This window comes from Capricornis sumatraensis, chromosome 22 (genome assembly GCF_032405125.1).
Source record: "Capricornis sumatraensis isolate serow.1 chromosome 22, serow.2, whole genome shotgun sequence".
Classification (NCBI taxonomy): Eukaryota; Metazoa; Chordata; class Mammalia; order Artiodactyla; family Bovidae; genus Capricornis; species Capricornis sumatraensis.
In genome coordinates this window covers 31083414-31104809 of record NC_091090.1, presented here as the reverse complement: position 1 = coordinate 31104809, position 21396 = coordinate 31083414, and the positions used below count along the sequence as shown (strand labels likewise).

At 58.2% G+C, this 21396-nt stretch overlaps 1 protein-coding gene and 1 pseudogene across 2 annotated transcripts; both read left to right on the top strand.

The window, feature by feature from the left end:
* Window positions 1-401: 401 nt before the first annotated feature.
* On the top strand, window positions 402-15057 carry LOC138097872 (complement C4). Of its 2 annotated transcripts, XM_068994085.1 has the most exons (41): window positions 402-500; window positions 627-825; window positions 1015-1216; window positions 1409-1479; window positions 1563-1651; window positions 1850-1932; window positions 2113-2209; window positions 2348-2453; window positions 2563-2695; window positions 3310-3425; window positions 3536-3712; window positions 3839-4021; window positions 4143-4328; window positions 4494-4652; window positions 4911-5037; window positions 5212-5286; window positions 5776-5973; window positions 6068-6179; window positions 6271-6341; window positions 6610-6749; window positions 6862-7071; window positions 7312-7363; window positions 7463-7552; window positions 7698-7907; window positions 8084-8159; window positions 8316-8472; window positions 8710-8823; window positions 8908-9079; window positions 9291-9523; window positions 9598-9765; window positions 10132-10191; window positions 11313-11406; window positions 11484-11670; window positions 11806-11896; window positions 12038-12112; window positions 13481-13583; window positions 13720-13809; window positions 13892-13990; window positions 14156-14239; window positions 14520-14652; window positions 14793-15057. In XM_068994085.1, exons 1-41 carry the CDS (start codon window positions 436-438, stop codon window positions 14932-14934), a joined length of 5229 nt encoding a protein of 1742 aa, XP_068850186.1. In that variant the 5' UTR covers window positions 402-435; the 3' UTR covers window positions 14935-15057. The 2 variants fall into 2 exon arrangements, with proteins under 2 accessions (XP_068850186.1, XP_068850187.1); XM_068994086.1 differs by lacking the exon at window positions 11806-11896 and having other exon boundaries at window positions 11484-11623.
* A 3386-nt stretch (window positions 15058-18443) lies between these two features.
* Window positions 18444-21350, top strand: LOC138069664 (steroid 21-hydroxylase-like; annotated as a pseudogene).
* Window positions 21351-21396: the final 46 nt, after the last annotated feature.

Here is a 21396-nt window from a genome sequence, read left to right as displayed (position 1 = left end):
ACTGAGCATGCATGAACACATAGTAAGAGACAGGTTTCTTAGTATCTTGTATTGTGGGATCAACAGAGGAGACACGGGTCTGAGCCATTTGCTGAGCCACGTGGGGCCCTGCTGGGCAGATGTGTGTGTGTGCCTGCTATATGCACAGGCACCCAGACCCACCCAGGAGCGCTGGTGCGCAGGGCACTGGGATGAGAGGGTTAACAGGGAAGGACTCAGTCTCTCTCCAGGCCATGATTCCCTCAAGAGACCCAGGTGTCCAGGGTGCCCCCTCCCAGTTCTGGGCCTGGGGCCAGTTGCAGTTCTTGGTTATCACATGGTTTCCCGGCTTATCTGGGAGAGGGGAGGAGCAAGGTCCACAGTCAAAACTCTGCTCCAAGCCCTGGGTTAACCAGAAAGGCTCAGGCGGGTCTGAACCCCTCAGGTCCTCCAGCCATGAGGCTCCTCTGGGGGCTGATCTGGGCATCTGGCTTCTTCGCCTTGTCTCTGCAGAAGCCCAGGTCCTGGAGGCAGGATGCGGAGAGCTTGGACAGGGCCAGGGCTGGCGAGGGGAGATGGGCTCAGAGGGTCCTGATTCGGGGGAGGGCTGGAGGCTGGCGGTTGACTTGCACCTGTTCTTGCACCAGGTTGCTCCTGTTTGCTCCTTCTGTGGTTCGCATAGGGGTCCCCCTGTCTGTGGCCGTGAAACTCCAGGATGCTCCTTCAGGACAGGTGGTGAGAGGATCCGTGTTCCTGAGGAACCCATCCCATGTTAATGAGCTCTGCTCCCCGAAGGTGGATTTCAGCCTCAGCTCAGGCAGAGACTTCATACTCCTCAACCTCCCGGTAAAGGCCCCACTCCCTCCCGGTGCCGCCCAGCGCCTCCCCTTCTGTCCTCTGTCTTCTTGGAAACAGCTTTGTCTTCTCATGCCCCTGCTCCCTTCCTCCCCTCCCACGCCTGTGGTCCTCTGTGTCTCAGGCTGCCTCTTCCCTTCTGCTCCGTCTCTCACCCACTCCCTCTCTCTCTCTTCACAGATTCCCCAGGAGCAGGCCAGCCTCTGTCGCCTCCATCTCCTCCGCGGAGCCCCCGAGGTACAGCTGATAGCGCAGTCGCCGTGGCTCAGGGACTCTCTGTCCAAACAGACAGACACGCAGGGTGTCAACCTGCTGTTCTCCTCTCGCCGGGGGCACCTCTTTCTGCAGACAGACCAGCCCGTTTATAACCCTGGCCAGCGGGGTGAGTCTCGGCGCCAGGGCCTCCACCTTTCATGCCTTCCCAGCCACTTGAATGAGATAACCTGAAGCCCCCCACAGGAAGGCTGCTTTGCAAACATTTGCTCTCCTTCCCTTTGCTTTCTGGGAGGGGGTCAGGGGTCCAGGGCCCACCCCTCCCATGGCTCCTGCTCATCTCCTCATCCTCCATTTCCAGTTCGCTACCGAGTCTTTGCTCTGGATCAAAAGATGCGCCCGGCCAGTGACATCCTTACAGTCATGGTGGAGGTGAGCCCCCGACCTCTGACCTTCCTAATGGGCCAGGGCTGCTGAGCTGGCCTGTGGCTGTGACCGCTTCACTCCCATTACAGAACTCTCAAGGCTTCCGCGTGCAGAAAAGGGAAGTGTTTACTCCCTCCTCTATCTTCCAGGACAACTTTCTGATCCCAGACATCTCAGAGTGAGCATTTCCTCCCAGGGACTGCCCCCACCGACACTTCTCTAACTTCCCCCAGCTGGCTAACTACAGCACATGGTCCAGTCCTGAGCTCCCTCAGCCCCTGGATCACCCCATAGTCTCTTCCTAGGGAGCTGGGCCACTGGCTGTCAGTGGGCCTCTTGCATGAGTGGGCTGAGTCTCTCCCTTGTCCGTCCTCAGGCCAGGAACATGGAAAATCTCAGCCCGTTTCTCAGACAGCCTGGATTCCAATAGCAGCACCCAGTTTGAGGTGAAGAAATACGGTGAGAGCTGGAGATGGGAGGGACAAGCGCCCCTTTCCTGCAAGGAGGACGGGGTGGACCAGAGGTGGGGGGTGCAGGGCCAGGGAAGGGAGATGCAGCTGCCACAGCCCCGAGGGGAGGGTAATATTTTAAGGGTCCTTTCACGAGAGTCTGATCTGCCCTCCCTTTGCCCTGGGTCAGTTCTTCCCAACTTTGAGGTGAAGATCATTCCTGAAAACCCCTACATCCTGACGACGCCTGGCTTTCTTAGTGACATCCAAGTGATCATCCAGGCCAGGTAACTCCCCCTCGCACATGGTCCTCACGCTGGGCCTGACCCCAGGACACCCCGTGCAGCGTGAATGTGCTGTGGAACCCCACTCCCCTCCCTCGCCCCAGCCCTCAGCCCGTCTTCCGAATCTCTCCTCGGTGGCAGGTACATCTACGGGAAGCCAGTGCAGGGGGTGGCATATGTGCGCTTTGCACTCCTGGGTGAGGACGGTGAAAAGACTTTCCTGCGGGGCCTGGAGAGTCAGACCAAGGTAGGAAGGAGGGTTGAGGTGCGTGAGGTGGGTGAGGAGAGTGAGGCGGCGTGAGGAGGTGAGGTGGGAGACTCGAGTCTCATTCTCTGTCCTGTCTTCTTTGCCCCAGCTGGTGGATGACCAGTGCCAAATTTCCCTGCAAAAGGCCGAGTTTCAGGGCGTGCTGGAGAAGCTTAATATTAGCATTAATGACCTCCCAGGGCTGTGCCTGTATGTTGCAGCAGCCGTTATTGAGTCTCCAGGTGAGTGGCTTCCCCTGATTATAACCCTGGACCCTTACCGCTGACCTCCGAGCTGACCCTCTGTTCTCTAGCATCAACAACCTGCACATCTCAGCTGGGACACGAAGTCAGGAAAGCTGTATCTCTACAGCTCCATTTCTGGGGAAGGGGTCCTTCTACCCTCTCAGTGTATTATTTTTTACCCATCCACTCACCTATCCCTGCATCCATCCACCCAACCATCCATCTAATCACACATCCATCTATCCATCCACCCATCCTTCCATCTCTCCCTCCATCCATCACACATCCCACCATCCCTCCATGGATCCATCCATCCGGCCAGCCAGCCTTCCAACCACCCATCCCCTCCTTTCATCCATTGATGAATCCATCCACCCATCCATCCGTCTATCCATCATCCATGCATCTATCAGCAGAGCTGTGTTATACACCATCTGTGTGCTATGTCCTGTGGTGACCTCAGGAAACATAGAGATGAACAGAAGTTTGTGCCCTGGAGAGTTCAGCCTTGGTGGAGGGAAACACTAGAGCACGGCTTCCCCGCCCCCAGCCCTCCTCTTCCTCTCTTCCCAGGTCTCTGTGTCCACCTCTCTACACTCTGTCTCTTGCAGGAGGAGAGGTGGAGGAGGCAGAGCTCACGTCCTGGCGTCTCGTGTCATCTCCCTTCTCCCTGGATCTAAGCAAAACCAAGCAGCAGCTGATCCCTGGGGTCCCCTTCCTGCTGCAGGTTTCTTCGGGAAGGGGGAGGATGGGCAGTGGGTGCCAGGGGTGGTGGGCAGGGGGGCGCCGCGTCTCACTGACTGCACTCTTCCCTCGGCCCCTCCCTCATCTACCTAGGCCCTGGTCCGTGACATGTCAGGCTCCCCAGCCTCTGGCATTCCCGTCAAAGTGTCTGCCAAGTTGTTTTCTGGATCGACTTCTAAAAACCAGGACTTTGAACGGAACACAGATGGGAGCGGCCAAGTCATCGTCTCCCTTGGTGTTCCTCGGACCATCTCAGAAGTGCAGCTCTCGGTAGCACCCCACCCTCACGGGGGTGGGTGGGCTAGGAGGGAAGGTTCCCAGGCTGGCGGGTAGAGGCAGGGAAGCTGGGTGCCTGTGCCCTTTCCACTGACCCTGCGACCCCTGCCCTCTCTCCAGGTGTCTGCAGGCTCCCCCCACCCTGCCGTAGGCAGTCTCACTGTGAAAGCGCCCCTGTCCAGAAGCTCTGGGTTTCTGTCCATTGAGTGGCAGAATCCTCGACCTCTTAAAGTTGGAGAGACCCTTAACCTAAACCTGCAAGCCGTGGGCATCAGCGGGAGCTTCTCCTACTTCTATTACATGGTGGGCATGAGGGGCCACAGGGGAGGACATGGTTGGAGGGTCTTAAGAGGAAGGACCCTCAGGGTGGGTGGCAGCCTCAGGGCTGAGGATGGCCAGTGAGGAGCACCCTGCTCCCCTCCAGATCCTGTCCCGGGGCCAGATCGTGTCTGTGCATCGAGAGCCCAAGACCCACCTGACCTCCATCTCCGTGTTTGTGGACCATCGCCTGGTGCCCTCCTTCCACCTCGTGGCCTTCTACTATCACGGGGGCGTCCCGGTGGCCAACTCCCTGAGACTGGATGTCCAGGCTGGAGGCTGTGAGGGGAAGGTAACCTGCATCGGAAGAGATGGGGTGTGTGTGCGTGCTGGGAGGATTAAGAGAGAAGACTGAATGACTGCAAACGGGGTGATTTAGTTTGGGGTGCACTGAGGATGCTCAAGACTGAACGAGTTCTCCCCACCCTGACTGCCCCCCACCTGCCACCTCTGCCAGCTGGAGCTGAACGTGGACAGTTCCAAGGCGTATCGTCCTGGGGACACTGTGAAACTCAACCTGCAAACAGGGTCTCGAGCCCTGGTGGCCCTGGGAGCTGTGGACACGGCTCTGTATGCTGTGGGTGGCAAGTCCCACAAACCCCTCGACATGGTCAAGGTTGGTCAAGTCCTCTGTCTGATCCTCCCTTCCCTCCGAGGCTCATCCTCCTGCTGCCCGAAGCCCATGGCAGCCACAAGAACTCACTCAGCTGGACTGCTCCCATTCCTCCCTCGAGCCGTGGCCCCGGTGGCTCTGTTTCCGCTCTCTGTGTCTCTCTCGTACTTGTCTGGACCCTGCCCTCTCACCTGCAGCTGAGTAGGCGATCGCGGCCACAGCCACTCTTGTCTCTGCAGCATCTCTGCCTTTTCTCGCCAGGTCTTCGAAGCTATGAACAGCTATGACCTTGGCTGTGGTCCCGGCGGTGGAGACACTGCCCCTCAAGTGTTCAAGGCAGCTGGTCTGGCCTTTTCTGATGGAGACCATCGGACTGAAATCAGAAAGAGTGAGGACAGAGGAGGAAGGGGAGTGGGTGTTGGGAGGATAAGGAGGAAGGAGGGGCCTGAGGGGGAAAGACAGGAAGAGGAGGGGTGGGAAGGGCTGGGCTGGGAGGGGGAGACTCAGAGGGGAGGGGGAGGCCCTGTGCCCTCTGGCTGACTGCATTCCTGCTCTCTACCAGGTCTGAGCTGTCCCAAGGAGTCAAAGTCTCGGAAAAAGAGAAATGTGAACTTCCAAAAGGCGATTCATGAGAAGCGTGAGTTGAGGGTGCCCATGAAATTCTCTAGGGCTTCCCTGGTGGCTCAGATGGTAAAGAATCTGCCTGTAATGCACGAGACCCAGGTTGGATCCCTGGGTTGGAAAGATCCCCAGGAGAAGGGAATGTCTCTACTGCCTCCAGTATTCTTGCCTGGAGAATTCCAGACAGAGGAGCCTCCTGGGCTACAGTCTACGGGTCTCAGATTCTGACATGCCTTGAGCGACTAAGACATATGCAGTTCTCCACTTGGGCCCAAGTCCCGGGATGCAGGTCTGCCTGTTGGCTCCTCTGTTCCCGACTGAGCCAGTGTATGGTGTCTGGGCTAGAAATGCAGACACTGTAGTTCTGGGGTGAAAGGGAGGCTGGGGGAGGTGCTCTGCTGTGACCGCCCTCAAGTTCCTGGTCTCTCAGGGTGAGTCCTGGGACGTCTAGAGATCGGATCGGGGATGAGGCGTGCTTCGCGCTCAGCCTCACCTGGTCCTGCAGTGGGCCAGTACACTTCCCCCGTAGCCAAGCGCTGCTGCCAGGACGGGCTGACGCGGCTGCCCATGGTGCGCACCTGTGAGCAGCGGGCGGCCCGGGTGCAGCAGCCGGCCTGCCGCGAGCCCTTCCTGTCCTGCTGCCAGTTTGCCGAAAACCTGCGCAAGAAGGCCCGGACCAGGGGCCAGGTGGGCCTGGCCCGAGGTGAGGGGCTGGGTGGGGCCGGGGCACTGGCCGGGGCCCCTGGACGGTCAGGACGGCCCCCTCCTCACCGCCCTCCACGGTGTCCCCCACACAGCCTTGGAGCTTCTGCAGGAGGAGGACCTGATTGAAGAGGATGACATCCCCGTGCGCAGCTTCTTCCCCGAGAACTGGCTTTGGAAAGTGGAAGAAGTGGACCGCTTCTCCCAGTGAGGGCGAGCGCGGGGCCTGGCTGTGTCCCTGGGCTGTGTCTGGGGCCTGCCCAGTGTGTGACCCAGCTTCTCACCTTTCCCACTGCAGATTGCAACTGCTGCTCCCGGACTCTCTGACCACGTGGGAGATCCACGGCGTGAGCCTGTCCAAAAGCACAGGTGTGGTCACCCTGCTGGGGCCCTGGGGCTCCCTATTGTAGGCTCCCTGGCCCGAGGCTCCCTGCTTGGTCCTTAGCTCTTGGTACAGGAATGAGGGGCAGAGACCTGGAGATGTCTGCATGCTGAGCGTGGGGTCTGAAGCCATTGAGCAGCGGCAGGCAGAGGATGGGTGGGAAGCCGGGGAGCAGGGGCTCGCCCTGCCCCGCACTGCTGGAATCCCCTGGGTGTGATGCCCCCAGGCCTCTCATATGTGCCCTTGATCAATCAGGCTTGTGTGTGGCCACCCCGGCTCGACTCCGAGTGTTCCGTGAATTCCACATGCACCTCCGCCTGCCGGTCTCTGTCCGCCGCTTTGAGCAGCTCGAACTGCGGCCTGTCCTCTACAACTACCTGGATAGAGATCTGATCGTGAGGCCTTTGGGGGCTGAGCGCACGGTGGTGGTGGGGGGGACTGGGCAGGTGAGGGGTGGGGAGCCTAACTGGGCTGGGACTCTGGCCCTCCCCGTCTTCCTGGCCCCAGGTGAGCGTCCGCGTGTCCCCAGTGGAGGGGCTGTGCCTGGCCGGGGGTGGAGGGCTTGCCCAGCAGGTGCAGGTGCCTGCGGGCTCTGCCCGGCCCGTTGGCTTCTCTGTGGTGCCCATCGCAGCTGCTGCCATGTCCCTCAAGGTGGTGGCTCGAGGATCCTTAGATTTCCCTGTGGGGGACGCAATATCTAAGATTCTACAAGTCGAGGTGAGTGGAACACCCCTGAATCTAGGTCCCCATCTCCCAGGTTCACCCCCTGCTCTGGCCCTTTCCCTGCAAGAGTGCTGAGGCCACCCCCTCAAACCCAATGCTTTGGTCCACTTGCACTTTCCACAATCCTGGCCCCTCCGTGTCCCTGAAGTTCCAACTGCAAGTCCTGAGGAGTGTGCACTGGAGGGGCGGGCTGTAGCCTGTGTGATCTCTCACAGCTTCGTTTCCCCTCCACAGAGAGAAGGGGCCCTTCACAGGGAGGAGATAGTTTATGAACTCAACCCCCTGGGTGAGTGACCTCCACTCACAGACAGCATGGTCCTGGGGGTGGGAGGGGGCAGATGGCGTGGATAGCCAGACAGACCACTGACTCCCCTCATCTTCCCAGACCCCCGAGGCCGGACCTTGGAAATTCCTGGCAACTCTGATCCCAATATTGTCCCTGAAGGAGATTTCAAGAGTTTCGTCAGAGTCACAGGTGGGTGTGTCTTCCAGTCCCTTCCCTGGGGCCTCCCTTGGATTCATGGAAGCCTGGGCACTTCTGTTTGATCCCGAGACTCCCTGACCCTGTAACCTTGCCCTCCAGACCTGCTCTCTGACCCTCCATCCTGTCCTCCCCATAGCCTCGGATCCACTGGAAGCATTGGGCTCTGAGGGGGCCTTGTCCCCAGGAGGCCTGGCCTCCCTCCTGAGGCTTCCCCAAGGCTGCGGGGAACAAACCATGACCCTCTTGGCTCCAACACTGGCTGCTTCCCGCTACCTGGACAAGACCGAGCAGTGGAGTCTGCTGCCCCCTGAGACCAAGGACCGCGCCGTGGATCTCATCCAGAAAGGTTCTGAGTGCAGCGGCGAGCAGGAGTGGGGCCAGGAGAGGGCAGTTAATGGAAGCTGGGCAGCCCGGGTGGTCAGAGCAGGGAAGAGAGATGCGGTCCCCAGTGGAAGTGGGGAATGTGGCCTGGCCACAGCAGTGGGGGAGTTGGTGTGACCTCAGCTGCCTCTCCTCTCCAAGGCTACACGCGGATCCAGGAATTTCGAAAAAGAGATGGTTCCTATGGGGCTTGGTTACATCGGGAAAGTAGCACCTGGTGAGTTTGGAGGAGTGTCCTGGGTGTGTGGGAGGGGCCAGGGTTGGTGACAGCAGAGCCAGCTATTCTGGGAGAGCAAATAGGAACCACAGTATTGGTCCCATGTCCCCTGTAGTGTCTAGAGGCTATCCCAAGCTATGCCTTTCTCTCCTCTAGGCTCACGGCCTTTGTGCTGAAGATACTGAGTTTGGCCCAGGATCAGGTGGGCGGCTCTGCTAAAAAGCTGCAGGAGACAGCCATGTGGCTGCTTTCCCAACAACGGGATGATGGCTCATTCCACGACCCCTGTCCTGTTATCCACAGGGATATGCAGGTATGGAGCTGGGAGGCTGGGCCAGGGGCACAGGAGGGGAGAGTCACCCTGCCCCTCCCCACTCGTGGTTGCTGCTGCTGCTGCTAAGTCGTTACAGTCGTGTCCGACTCTCTGCGACCCCATAGACGGCAGCCCACCAGGCTCCGCTGTCCCTGGGGTTCTCCAGGCAAGAACACTGGAGTGGGTTGCCATTTCCTTCTCCAATGCATGAAAGTGTTTTCTGCCCACTTCAACCAGGGAGGCTTAGTGGGAAGCGATGAGACTGTGGCGCTCACGGCCTTCGTGGTCATTGCCCTCCACCACGGGCTGGCGGTCTTCCCAGACAAGACTTCAGAGCAGCTGAGGAGAGTGGTAAGGCAGCTATGTGTCTGCACTTCGCCGATCCCTTTCCTCTCAGAAGCCCAGTCCACAAATCCTCCCCTGACTTTCTTCCAGGAAAATTCCATCTCAAGAGCAAACACCTTCTTGGGGGCGAAAGCAACCTCTGGGCTCCTGGGCGCCCACGCCTCCGCCATCACAGCCTATGCCCTGTCGCTGACCGAGGCCCCTGAGGACCTGCGGAGCGTTGCCCACAACAACCTCATGGCCATGGCCAAGAACATCGGTGGTGAGGGGGTCCTGGCTTGATCCTGAGGCTTGGGAGAGCTTGAGACCCCTGAGCGTGTCCAAAGGGAGAAACAGAATGAATGGAGCCCCTTGGAGGGAATCAGAGCATAAGCAGGGGTGACTGGGAAATCAGGAGAGACTAAAGGGGGGGTGTCAAAGGCCAGACATCTAAGATCCTCCCCTGTTCACTTGTGGGTCTCCTTTCACTCCAGATAAGCTGTACTGGGGCTCAGTCACCACTTCTCCAAGCAACGTCCTGTCACCCACTCTGGCTCCACGCAGCCCAACAGACCCTATTCCCCAGGCCCCGGCCATGTCGATTGAAACCACGGCCTACGGCCTGCTACACCTGCTGCTATGGGAGGGCAAGGCTGAGTTGGCTGACCAGGCTGCATCCTGGCTGACTGGCCAGGGCAGCTTCCAAGGGGGATTCCGCAGCACCCAGGTAGGGGCTGTCCTGGGGTTCTAGGGTGGCTGGTCCTGAGACCGAGTCCCTGAGTCCTGGCTCATTTTCTCCAGGACACTGTTATGGCTCTGGATGCCCTGTCTGCATACTGGATCGCGTCCCACACCACCGAGGAGACAGGATTCAACGTGACCCTCAGCTCCTTGGGCCGCAGTGGACTCAAGTCCCACGTGTTGCAGCTGACCAACCACCAAGTCCACAGGCTGGAGGAGGAGTTGCAGGTGAACCGTGCCCTCACCTGGGTGACCGGGACACCTGGGTCTCCCTCGGCCAGGCCAGAAGCCATCCCCTGTTCCCCACCCCTGCTGAATCCTCATGGCCCCTTATTCTGATAACTGTGGGAAGACTTACTGGCTCTGTGACCTGTAGCAAGTCACCCTACCTCTGAGCTTCATTTATCTGATCTGAAAATGATTCATGCAGAATCTACAGAGGATTTAGGAGATGGTGGAGAGAGAATGTGGGTGAAGGTAGAAAGTGTTGAAAAGTGAGGTGGGGAGAGGAGGTGGAGTTATTTTGGTGGAGGAGGTAAGTTGAAGCAACAGTGTGCCCTTCTGACATCTCTTTCCCTTTTCTGCTTGTGAAAGTTTTCCCTGGGAAACAAGATTAATGTGGAGGTGAGAGGAAACAGCAAAGGAACGTTGAAGGTGAGAGCTGGTGGCACTGGGCGTGCGGGGCCATCAGGGTGAAGCCGGGGTGTTGAGTGGGAGACGTGCAGGCAGAGCTCATGGTCTGGGAAGGAGGAAGAGACCCCTGGGTTGCGGTTCCCTGTGCTCTGTCCTGGGCAGGTGCCCCTCACTCTGCTCTCCACTCTTTCTGGGCACCTGTCGTCCCCTTCAGCCCTCAGTGCTGATGCTCAAACACTTGGTGCCTCAACCCAAGTGTCTCCCCTGAGCTCTGAGCATCTCTGACGTGGTTGAGCCCCAAACCTTCTCTTCCTCCTGTGTCTCTTGTCTGGCTGACAGAGTCCATCCCTGCAGGAGCACAGCTGCCACTCCGGGGGCCATCTTTGCGGCCCCCCCCACCCATGCTAAGCCTCGCCTTATGTGGCAGGAGACTTCTCTGTCTTCATCCCAGCCCCGCCCACCTCCCCAGTAACTCCGCCTCTGCTTTCACTCCAGCCCCGCCCACGTCCCCAGTAACTCTGCCTCTGTTTTCAGTCCAGCTCAGCCCACCTCCCCAGTAACTCCTCATGTGCTTTCCCCGGATTCCCACCGACCTCCCTCCTCTGCTTTTTCTCCAGTCATGCCCACGTCCCCAGTAACTTCGCTTCTGCTTTCACTCCAGCCCAGCCCACCTCCCCAGTAACTCCGCCTCATCTTTCTCGCTAGCACTGCCCACCTCCCCAGCAACTTCGCCTGTTTTTCGCCTCAGCCCCGCCCACCTCCTCAGCTGGACAGATCCTCCCATGTACACACATCTCCTAGCTTTGAATGACCTTCAGGATCCTCTTGTCCCACATGACAAACTCATTTTCCTCCTTCAAGCGTGGGCCAGCAGCCTTTCCTGAACTTTCCATTAAAGCCTTTTCGGTGCTTCTGTACAATGCTTGCCCCCATGCCAGGACTCTGCTCCCCTCTCTCTCTCATCCAACAGCTGGGGGCAATTGTATTTCTGGACAGGTCCAGGGGCAGAATGGTAAAAGGCAGAAGGCCTGAAAGCTCTTAGCCCAGGAGCTAAGGGGTCCAGAGCCCTTCCATGTGGCTCTACAGAGAGGTCTGCGGCCCTAAGTGTCCCCATGTCTCCTTCCCACCCCCTGATGAGCCAGGTCCTTCGCAGCTACAATGTCATGGACATGACGAACAGGACCTGCCAGGATCTTCAGATTGAAGTGACGGTCATGGGCCACGTAGAGTACACGAGTGAGTATTGGGGTCACAGGCTGTGGGTCTCTGAGGGGGTGGTGCCAGGGCTGAGCCACAGCGCTGTCCCCTCGCAGTGGAGGCTGAGGAGGACTACGAGGAATACGAGTATGAGGACTCTCCAGCCGGGGACGACCCCGAGGCCCACTCCCGGCCCGTGACACCCCTGCAGCTATTTGATGGTAGGAGGAACCGCCGGAGGAGGGAGGCCCCCAAGGCAGCTGAGGAACAGGAACCCAGGGTGCAGTACACCGTGTGCATCTGGTGAGCCCTGGGGTGGCCCTGGGCCTGTGGGTGCTGCTGGGCTGGGAGAGGGAGGCAGCGGCGAGGTTGGGGCTGGGTGTCTACAGCCTGGCCCCAGGCAGGGGCGACCCAGACAACAGGCACGTGTCTCCACAGGCGGACTGGCAAGGTGGGGCTGTCGGGCATGGCCATTGCGGACATCACCCTCCTGAGTGGATTCTACGCCCTGCGGGCTGACCTGGAGAAGGTGTGACCAGACACCCAGAGGGGCCGTTTGTGCCCCCAGGATACCTGCCCCATCCCCGCAGCAGCCCTAGCTGCTGAGCCCTGTCACATGCACGCGGCCAGGGGCTTTCTCCTCGTGACTCCCGGCTCCCGTTCTCCACAGCTGACCTCCCTCTCTGACCGATACGTGAGCCACTTTGAGACCGAGGGTCCCCACGTCCTGCTGTACTTCGACTCGGTGAGCAAGGAGGGTGACAGAGGGGCGCACAGCTGGCACTGGGTTTCCTGAGCTCAAGTTAGGAGGATTCCCAGGAGGCAGGTGTATCAGCAGCTACTGCTCTGGGAGAGAACTTGTGGTGTGAGCAGGGAGACAGGACAGGAGAGGGTCAGAGCCTTGGCCAGGGAGGTTCCCCGCTGCCTGCAGGGAGGCGGGGCTGAGCCCCTTCTGGGGCTTTGGGTCCAGTGCCAGTCAGCCAGGGAGGGCTTGAGAGAGCACCTTTCTTAAATTTGAATTTATTCGTCATGAGGGACTGCTTTTTTGTTTTGAACATCCTGTTTTTTTCTGTTTATGATATTCAAGTTTTTTTTTTTTAAATGATGGTCGACCTACATGAGTTTTTTTTTTTTTTTTTCCCATGGGCATATTTGACTAACACACAGCTATCAACTCTCTGATGGCCCTCCAAAAATTTCTTGAAAGTTTATTGTAACCTTTGGAGAGAAATGTGAGAAAGGTGTGTTAATACTGTGATACCATTCACCATGTGTTTGTGGGTTGGGGAGGCCCGCCCTGCCCAGTGTGTGCAGAGGAGACAGACCCTGTTGGCTAGAGAAGCCAGGCAGAGGAGTCTGGTTGAAGAAAATGAGGAAGATGTCAAGTCAGGGAGCTCACCATGCAGCTAAGAAGGAAACTCGTGTGCGATACCAGGCTGGACTGGAGCGGTGTGGCCATGAGGAGAGGGATCAGGGCCTATGTGAGTGGCGGGTCAGAGAGGGCGGCAGAGGGCCAGCACTTGCTGGTACCTAGGAGGTAAGTGAGGCCTTAGTTGTATCAGTGAGGCTATGGAGAGGGTGAGTGGGTTTGGAGGGCAGGCAGTGGGAAATGGGACTGTTTAATACATCCTGTAAAAATCCCAATGCAAGAATCAGGCTGAACATTTGATTCAGGAGCCACAAACCTGCAGAGTTCCGGGAGCGGTGAGACCGCCCCAGAAGAGCACAGAGAAGGGGAAGGGCCTGCGCTGGGGCCTGTGCCTCTGCAAGGGACCAGCACGAAGGTCAGAAATGACCAGGTTGGAATCAGGGGTGGTCTGGAAGCTAGCCCTGAGGGTAGGGAGAGTTTTGTGAAGAATGTGTCCATGAAGGGAGACTCTGTGAAGCCGCTCAGGGACCTGGGGATGGGTGAGGTCACCATGTGGGCAGTGAAGTCAGTAGAGACCTTGGGGAGCAGTTTTTAGAAATCCCGAGGCTGGAAGGTAACAAATGGTGAAGGACACTGAAGATAAGATCGACCGGAACCAAACAGACCAAGCAAATCCATCATAGCAGTCTGCAGGGCCCAGAGGTGGGTCCCTGACTTCCCTCCACCCATCGCCCCCCATGGCAGGTCCCCACCTCCCGGGAGTGTGTGGGCTTTGGAGCTGTGCAGGAGGTGCCCGTGGGGCTGGTACAGCCGGCCAGTGCCGTCCTGTATGACTACTACAATCCTGGTGAGCTGTCGGGGACTCTCGGGAGTGTGGGGTTAGGTGGCAGTGAGGGTGGCAAGGGAGTCCTGTGGGTCCATGGGACCGGGGAGGCAGGGAGAGGCGAGTGCCCTAAAGAACGCCCCTCTCTGCTTTTCTCCAGAGCGCAAATGTTCTGTGTTTTATGGGGCACCACGTAAGAGCAAACTCTTGTCCACGTTGTGCTCTGCGGATGTCTGCCAGTGTGCTGAGGGTGAGACACTGGGCCGGGGATCAGGGGTGGGAAGGCGGCGTGGCTGGGGCCTACACGGTCTCACCTGGGCCCCTGACTTCAGGGAAGTGCCCTCGACAGCGCCGGGCCCTGGAGCGTGGGCAGCAGGATGTGGAGGGTTACCGCATGAAATTCGCCTGCTACTCTCCCCGAGTGGACTACGGTCAGTCTTCCCACCCGGGCCCTGGCCCTGACCCACCCTCAAGGTCGCTTAGGTTTGGCCTGCTCCTCTCAGGCCCATGGGCAGCCTTGTCACTCTGCACTGACCTCCCGTCCTCCTAGCCTCGGGATAACTAACCATCCCTCCCTTCTCCTAAACCCCCCACAGGCTTCCAGGTTAAGGTTCTCCGAGAAGACAGCAGGGCCGCTTTCCGCCTCTTTGAGACCCATATCACCCAAGTCCTGCATTTCAGTAAGAGCGGGACAATAAGTGGGCAGGGCTGGGGGCCATACTGGGGAGCTGAGGTCTGGCTTTGGGGCCTTGGCCACTGGAAGAGTGAAACTGCAGCCAGTCTGAGCTCAAAGCCCCTCAGCCTCTTAGAAGCCCTGGGCTTGACCACAGACAGGAACACAGGACCTGCCCATTGGGAGTGGTGAGGGTCAAATGGAGGCTCGACGCAAAGCTCCCCGGCCTCCTGCTCTCCCACCCCTCCTCTTCCCCTCTGATGACTCTGTGGACCTTCTCCCCTCAGCCAAGGATGCCAGGGCCACCGCTGATCAGACCAGAAACTTCCTGGTCCGAGCCTCTTGCCGCCTTCAGTTGGAACCTGGGAAAGAATATCTGATCATGGGTCTGGATGGGGCCACTTACGACCTCAAGGGAGAGTGAGTTCTCGGACCCCTCAGTCTTCTGCTCTGCCCACGCTTCTCGAGGGAAATGGTCCCCTGTGCCCTCAGAAGCCAGGTGCCTCAGGGTCTGCCCCTGACCCTCCGCTGACCCCTGCTGACTGCCTCTTTGCCCGCAGCCCCCAGTACTTGCTGGACTCCAACAGCTGGATCGAGGAGATGCCCTCTGAGCGCATGTGCCAGAGCACCCGCCATCGGGCACCCTGTGCCCAGCTCAAAAGCTTCCTCCAGGAGTACGGAACACAGGGCTGCCAGGTGTGAGGGCACTCTCCCAGCTTCTCCAGGAGGAGCCGGAGCTGTGGAAATATAGTACCTGGACTCCCGCCGTGCCCTGTACCCTGACCAGAGCCCTAGGCAAAACCAGGGACTCAATAAAGGCCTTTGGCAGCAAAGTGTCCGTGTGTATCTCCAGGACTGAGACCAGCGTCCCCACCATCTGCTCCAGGTCCTGCGGGGCCCAGGCCAGGGTGGGCATCATCTAAGTCTCTCAGAGCCTGGGTGACCCTTGCAGAGTCCAGCTCTGCCTGAATCTCCTCCTCCCCCAGGCAACCCCTTGGGAGCTCGGTGCCACATAGTGACTGTGGTGGGCAGCCGACCCTGCCCCCTGAGGACCCCATGTCTGCACTAAAACCTCCCTTTTACTCTGCCCGCAGGGCACTCCCTGTGCCTGGCAGCCTGTCTCTGGGACCTCAGGCGGGGGGCTGCACACCAGGCACCTTAGCCCTGCTTTGTGAGCAGCTCCCCAGCTGCATGTCCCCCGCTGTGCTCAGGCACGCGGTACTTCTGGGTCTTGCTTATAACCGAGACCTGTTGTGTTGAAAGCCCGTTTGACATTGGATCCCTTTATCAGCAGTATTACATAACTTTCCCAGAAATGTGCAATCCTCAGGTGTGATGATGTCTTCATCCAGATACTGGTTTCAAACAGACCAAAAGGCCGACTTTGGTGTTTCTTAATACTCTGAGGGAACTGCTGTTCCCTGGGGTCAACCCTCCCCACCTGCCTGCCTAGCTCTCCCCCATAATGGCAGCACCTCTTGGGTCTTCAGGGCTAACCTAGGAATTCACTAGAGGAATGTGCTGAGGTCATTTTTGAGGGAAACTGAGCTAACTCAGCAGCCTGCCATTCAGTCATTCAACAGGAATTGTGAACCTCTCACTCCAGGCCATGCCCTGGTCCAGATCCCCATCTTCTGTGAATGGTGTGAGGTCAGGGAGCTGCACGGTTCTGTGGGTCCTCTGACCAGTCTGGGTGCATGTGAGAAGCAGGCCGGGGAGTCTTCCTGGAGGAGGTGACCTGTAAGTTGGACTCTGCAGGCTGAAAAGTCACGCAAAGGGAGTAGGAGTAGATGAAGGTATTTGAGGCAGAAGAAAGGACATAAAAGGCCCCAAGGCTGGGGGCAGGACAGCACTTTTGGGGGCATTGCATATCATTTATCTTGTTTGGAATTAGGATTTGGAGGTGGTATGGAAGAGACGGGGTTGGCAAGGTACATGGTGTCCGTTATGAAGTGGTGTTCACAGGCAGGTCAGCAGTCCAGGTCACTCTCCATTCCATGAAACTTTGAGTAGTTCTGACCTGGGAATTCCCTGGTGGCCCAGTGGCTATGACTCTGCACTACCAATGCAAGGGATCCAGGTTTGACCCCTGGTCAGGGAACTAATTCCCACATGCCACAAAATAAAGCCTCAACTTAAAAAAAAAAAGAAAAATCCCGCATGCTGCAACTGCAGATCTAAGATTCCCAAAGCTGCAACTAAGACCATGTATATCCAAATAAGTTAATAAATTTTTTACAAAAGCGTTCTGACCTTCCTCAGTGTTTCAGAGGCTTCTTAGTGCTATTGTCCACATGGCCTGGTCATTGCCCATCAGATCTCCCCCGAAATCTGGTCAGCATGGTGGTGGCATAAAGCCACGTATGAGAATCAAACATTCAGCTATAGTTGTGGCAAGACATGATCTAGGGCCTGAGGTCAACTATGAGGAAGGGGCTGGCTGTTGCTGCCCAATACCAGAAATCCCAAGTTTTCTTCCTCCCAGTCCTGGGCCTGGCTCCAGGCTGAGCTGAGCCTCTCCCATCAGGACCCCCAGGAGTGAACTCTTTAGGCTAGTTGGCACCACAGCTGGGATCTCGACCCAGGCTCTCTGGTGGCAGAGTCTTGCTCTGATTAAAGCTCTGAGGTCAGCTGGCAGAGAAAGGATGGGGTATTGGGAGATGTGTGGACTCAGGTCAGCTCTAAGCCCTCACCCCACCTCCTAGGTGCCCCAGCCTCCCACCGAGTCCTGCCACCCCTCTTTAGCATGACCTCTCCTGCAAGTCCTTCAACTGCCCCCTCACCTGCAACAGTGGCCACTGGTAGCCCTACTTAGTCCACTGGGACCCCACCCCTCATAGCAACAGCTCTCTGAAGAGGGCTGGGCCTCTGATCCCAGCTGTGGCTCTCAAGTTGCTTCCTGAGCACGTGGGAATCGATGGGGGGCATGTTTGATCATGCCATTAAAGCCTTCTTGTCCTGGGGCTAGACCCGTATTCTGTGGAGTCTAACCCCGACAGCAGTTCTGTGCCGCCTGCACCTGGGAGCACAAGCAGCCTGACTGCAGAGTGGGAGGAGGGGACTGTAGACCAAGAGGAGGGAGGGGCTTCCCTGGTGGTCCAGTGGTTAAGAATCCACCTGCCAATGAAAAAAACGGGCTGGATCCCTGGTCTGGGAAGATCACACATGCTGTGAACCAGCCAGGCCTGTGGGCCCCAACGACTGACCGAGTTCTAGAGCCCACGAGCCTCAACTACTGAAGCCCACATGCCTAGAGCCTGCGCCTCACAACAAGAGAAACCCGAGTATCACAGCTAGAGAGTGCCCTCTGCTCGCCACAACTAGAGAAACCCAGGCGTGGCAATACAGGCCCAGTGCAGCCAAGAAGCAAACAAGTGAGACAGCAGGAACGAAGAGTGAGGAAGCAGCCGTGTCTCTAGGGCTCTTTAGTTCACAATCCCTGGCTTAGCAAGGCCAAGTAGGTCCCTTCTACTTGCCTGCTCTTGGATTCTGTGAGATATCTCTGTATTTGTGGAACAATTCTTACTTTTGGCTCAAACTAGCTCAAGTGGGTCTCTTTTCCTTGCAACCAAAGAGCGTCAGGTACAGGGTAAGAGCTCCAAACCGGGGAAACATTTAATTTTTCTTGTTCAAGTTTTGAGAATAAAAAGAAGCACCATTACTGATGACACTTGGACTATAGGCGTAAACCGGGATAACACAAGCAAATCAGGACATGTGGTTCCCCTGTTGTAAGTTAAAAGAAAAAAACCCACATCATTCTCGTCTCATTTTGTGCTTCAAAGGCCATCTGGGAGGGCATATTAGGCGTGGGTTGTCATTCTTCTCTCTGAGACAAACCCCGTGGCAGGAAGCTGGTCCAAGGTGGCGGTGGGGGGGGGGGGGGTGGGAGTGGGAGAGGGCTCATGGACACGTTTTCCTGAACGGTTGACAGAAAGCTGATTCTGGCTGTTGAAGAAGGTCAGGGTTGTATTTCCTTTCCTTTCTTCTTGATAGATGAATGGGAAAAGGCCTGCTCTTTGATATTGGATTTTCCAAGGCCAAGAGGATGGATGCCATTCCAGGAATGTACTGTTTTGTGGGCGGGACAGTGGGCAAGGACCTGAGGGAAGGAGTGGAGGGAGGCTTCAGAACAGCCCGAGTAGCCAGGTGGCTGGAGGTGTCGAGAGCTATAAGTGGCGGGGCCGGGGCCTCTGCCTGGGTCTCCAGCCATGGTCCTCGCAGGGCTGCTGCTGCTGCTGCTCACCCTGCTAGCCGGCGCTCACCTGCTGTGGGGCCGGTGGAAGCTCAGAAACCTCCACCTCCCACCTCTGGTCCCCGGCTTCCTGCACCTGCTGCAGCCCAACCTCCCCATCCATCTGCTGAGCCTGACTCAGAAACTCGGGCCTGTCTACCGGCTTCGCCTTGGGCTGCAAGGTGAGGGTCTGCTTCCTTCCTGGCCCACAGCAGTGAGGAGGGTGGGGGGTGTGCTCTCCTGCTGACTTCCTGCTTTTCCTACCACTCCCCCCGCCAGAGGTGGTGGTGCTAAACTCCAAGAGGACCATCGAGGAGGCTATGATCAGGAAGTGGGTGGACTTTGCCGGCAGACCCCAGATACCATCCTGTAAGAGGTTGCTTGAGGGGAGAAGCAGGGCTTTGGGAGGCAGGGGAGGTCAGGCCCGTGGCTTCCTTGGTCAAGTCGACCCTCCCACCCCCAACCCCTACTCGCAGACAAGCTGGTGTCTCAGCGCTGCCAGGACATCTCTCTGGGGAGACTACTCTCTGCTCTGGAAGGCCCACAAGAAACTCACCCGCTCAGCCTTGCTGCTGGGCACCCGCAGCTCCATGGAACCCTGGGTGGAGCAGCTGACCCAGGAGTTTTGTGAGGTGAGCCTGGACTCCCACAGTCAGCCCAGGTCAGCTTCACCCCTCCTGGAAGGCCCTCTATTTTTTTTTTTAACTTATATTACCCGAAGCATGTGGCATCTAGTTCCCTCACCAAGGATCGAACCAGGGCCCCCTGCATTAGGAGCAGAGAATTTAGCCTCTCGACCACCAGGGATGTCCCAGGTCCCTATTTAGTTCATGCTCTTTCTCTTCAGCGCATGAGAGTCCAGGCCGGTGCTCCCGTGACCATCCAGAAGGAATTCTCTCTCCTCACTTGCAGCATCATCTGTTACCTCACTTTTGGAGACAAGGTCAAAGCTCTCTTGCCCTCCCATATGCCTGCCCCGCCCCCCCTGCCCCCTGCAACCCCTCCCTGATCCTCTCCTGGTTCTGCACTGAAAGGATTTCCTCCTTTTTGGGCAGGAGGACACCTTAGTACATGCCTTTCACGACTGTGTTCAGGACTTGATGAAGACCTGGGACCACTGGTCCATCCAGATTTTGGACATGGTTCCTTTTCTCAGGGTGAGGAGGTGCAGCCCCAACACGCCTGGTTTTGGGAGAAAGGGTGGGGATGGGGAACAGGCTTCCTTGCCAGCAGCTATACCTTCTCACTCTCTGCCCCAGCTCTTCCCCAACCCTGGGCTCTGGAGGCTGAAGAAGGCCGTAGAGAACAGGGACCACATGGTGGAGAAGCAGCTGAGGCGCCACAAGGTGAGAACCGCGCGGGGACTGGGCTCCTCCTCGGCCGGCAGCAGTGACGCTACTGCCCAGAGCCAGGCAGCTTCTGGGCCATCCCTGCAGTCCTGGACCCAAGGCATCCTCTAAACACTCTCCCCAAGCCAGGCACTCAGGCCGGCTCCTCCTCCCCTCCCCAGGAGGGCATGGTGGCCGGCCAGTGGAGGGATATGACGGACTACATGCTCCAGGGGGTAGGGAGGCAAAGAGTAGAAGAGGGCCCGGGACAGCTCCTGGAAGGACATGTGCACATGTCTGTGGTGGACCTTTTCATTGGGGGCACTGAAACCACGGCCAGCACCCTCTCCTGGGCGGTGGCCTTCCTACTTCACCACCCCGAGGTATGCCCTGGAGGAGGCCAAGGGATCCTTCCTGGCAGTCTGGCCAGGGTGTTGGGAACCCAGCTCACTGATGGCAATGCAGGCTGTGTTGTGGGGGATAGGACTGGGTGGGTCAGTGGGGTTGGCATGGGTTCTCGTACTTGGCACAAAGTCTCTTGTGAGTTCCTCCAGGGAATGGTGGAAGTTTGGGCTTCCCTAGTGGCTCAGACAGTAAAGAATCTGCCTGCAACGTGGGAGACTCAGGTTCAGCCCCTGGGTTGGGAAGATGCCCTGGAAGGAGGAGTGGCAACCCATCTAGCACTCTTGCCTGGAGAATTCCACGGACAGAGGAGTCTGGAGGGTTACAGCCCATGGGCTCTCAAAGAGTCGGACACGATTGAGTGACTAGCGTGCCCGCATGCTCGCGCACACACACACACATCGGAGGTTGGCAGCTGAGGGCTGGGCAGTGACAGGACTTGGGTTCCATTTCTCAGATTCAGCAATAGCTTTAGAAGGTGATGGATCGCGAGCTGGGCCCCAGAGCCTCGAACCCTGGAGTCACATAAAAGGACGGCGGTCAGCTGCCCTTGCTAAAGGCCATCATTGCAGAGGTGCTGCCCCTGGCCTTGCCACACAGCACCATGGCTTAGCAGGTGACTCTGGAGGCCTAGGGATGAACGGCCAAGGCCCCAGCAGGGTCTTGGCGGGCCTCTCACTTAACCCTAACCCTCAGCCTCTTTGGCTAGGACATCCCTGAGGGCACGGTCGTTATCCCCAACCTCTAAAGTGCCCACCTGGACGAGACAGTCTGGGAGCAGCCGTATGAGTTCTGACCGGGTGCGTGGTGGGGTGGGTGGCGGTGCAGCGGGGCCCGTATCTGGCGGCCCCTGAGCCCGGATCGGTCTTTCCGCCCCGCAGACCGCTTCCTGGAGCCGGGCGGGAACCCAAGCGCACTGGCGTTTGGCTGCGGGGCGCGTGTGCCTGGGCGAGTCGCTGGCGCGCCTGTAACTCTTCGTGGTGCTCCTGCGACTGCTGCAGGCCTTCACCCTGCTGCCGCCGCCCTTGGGCGCCCTGCCGTCGCTGCAGCCGGATCCCTACTGCGGCGTCAACCTCAAGGTCCAGCCTTTCCAGGTGCAGCTGCAGCCCCGGGGGGTGGAGGCCGGGGCCTGGGAGAGCGCCAGTGCCCAGTGATGGGGGAGGAGTGGGGGGAAAGGACTCGACCAGTCACGTGCCTCGG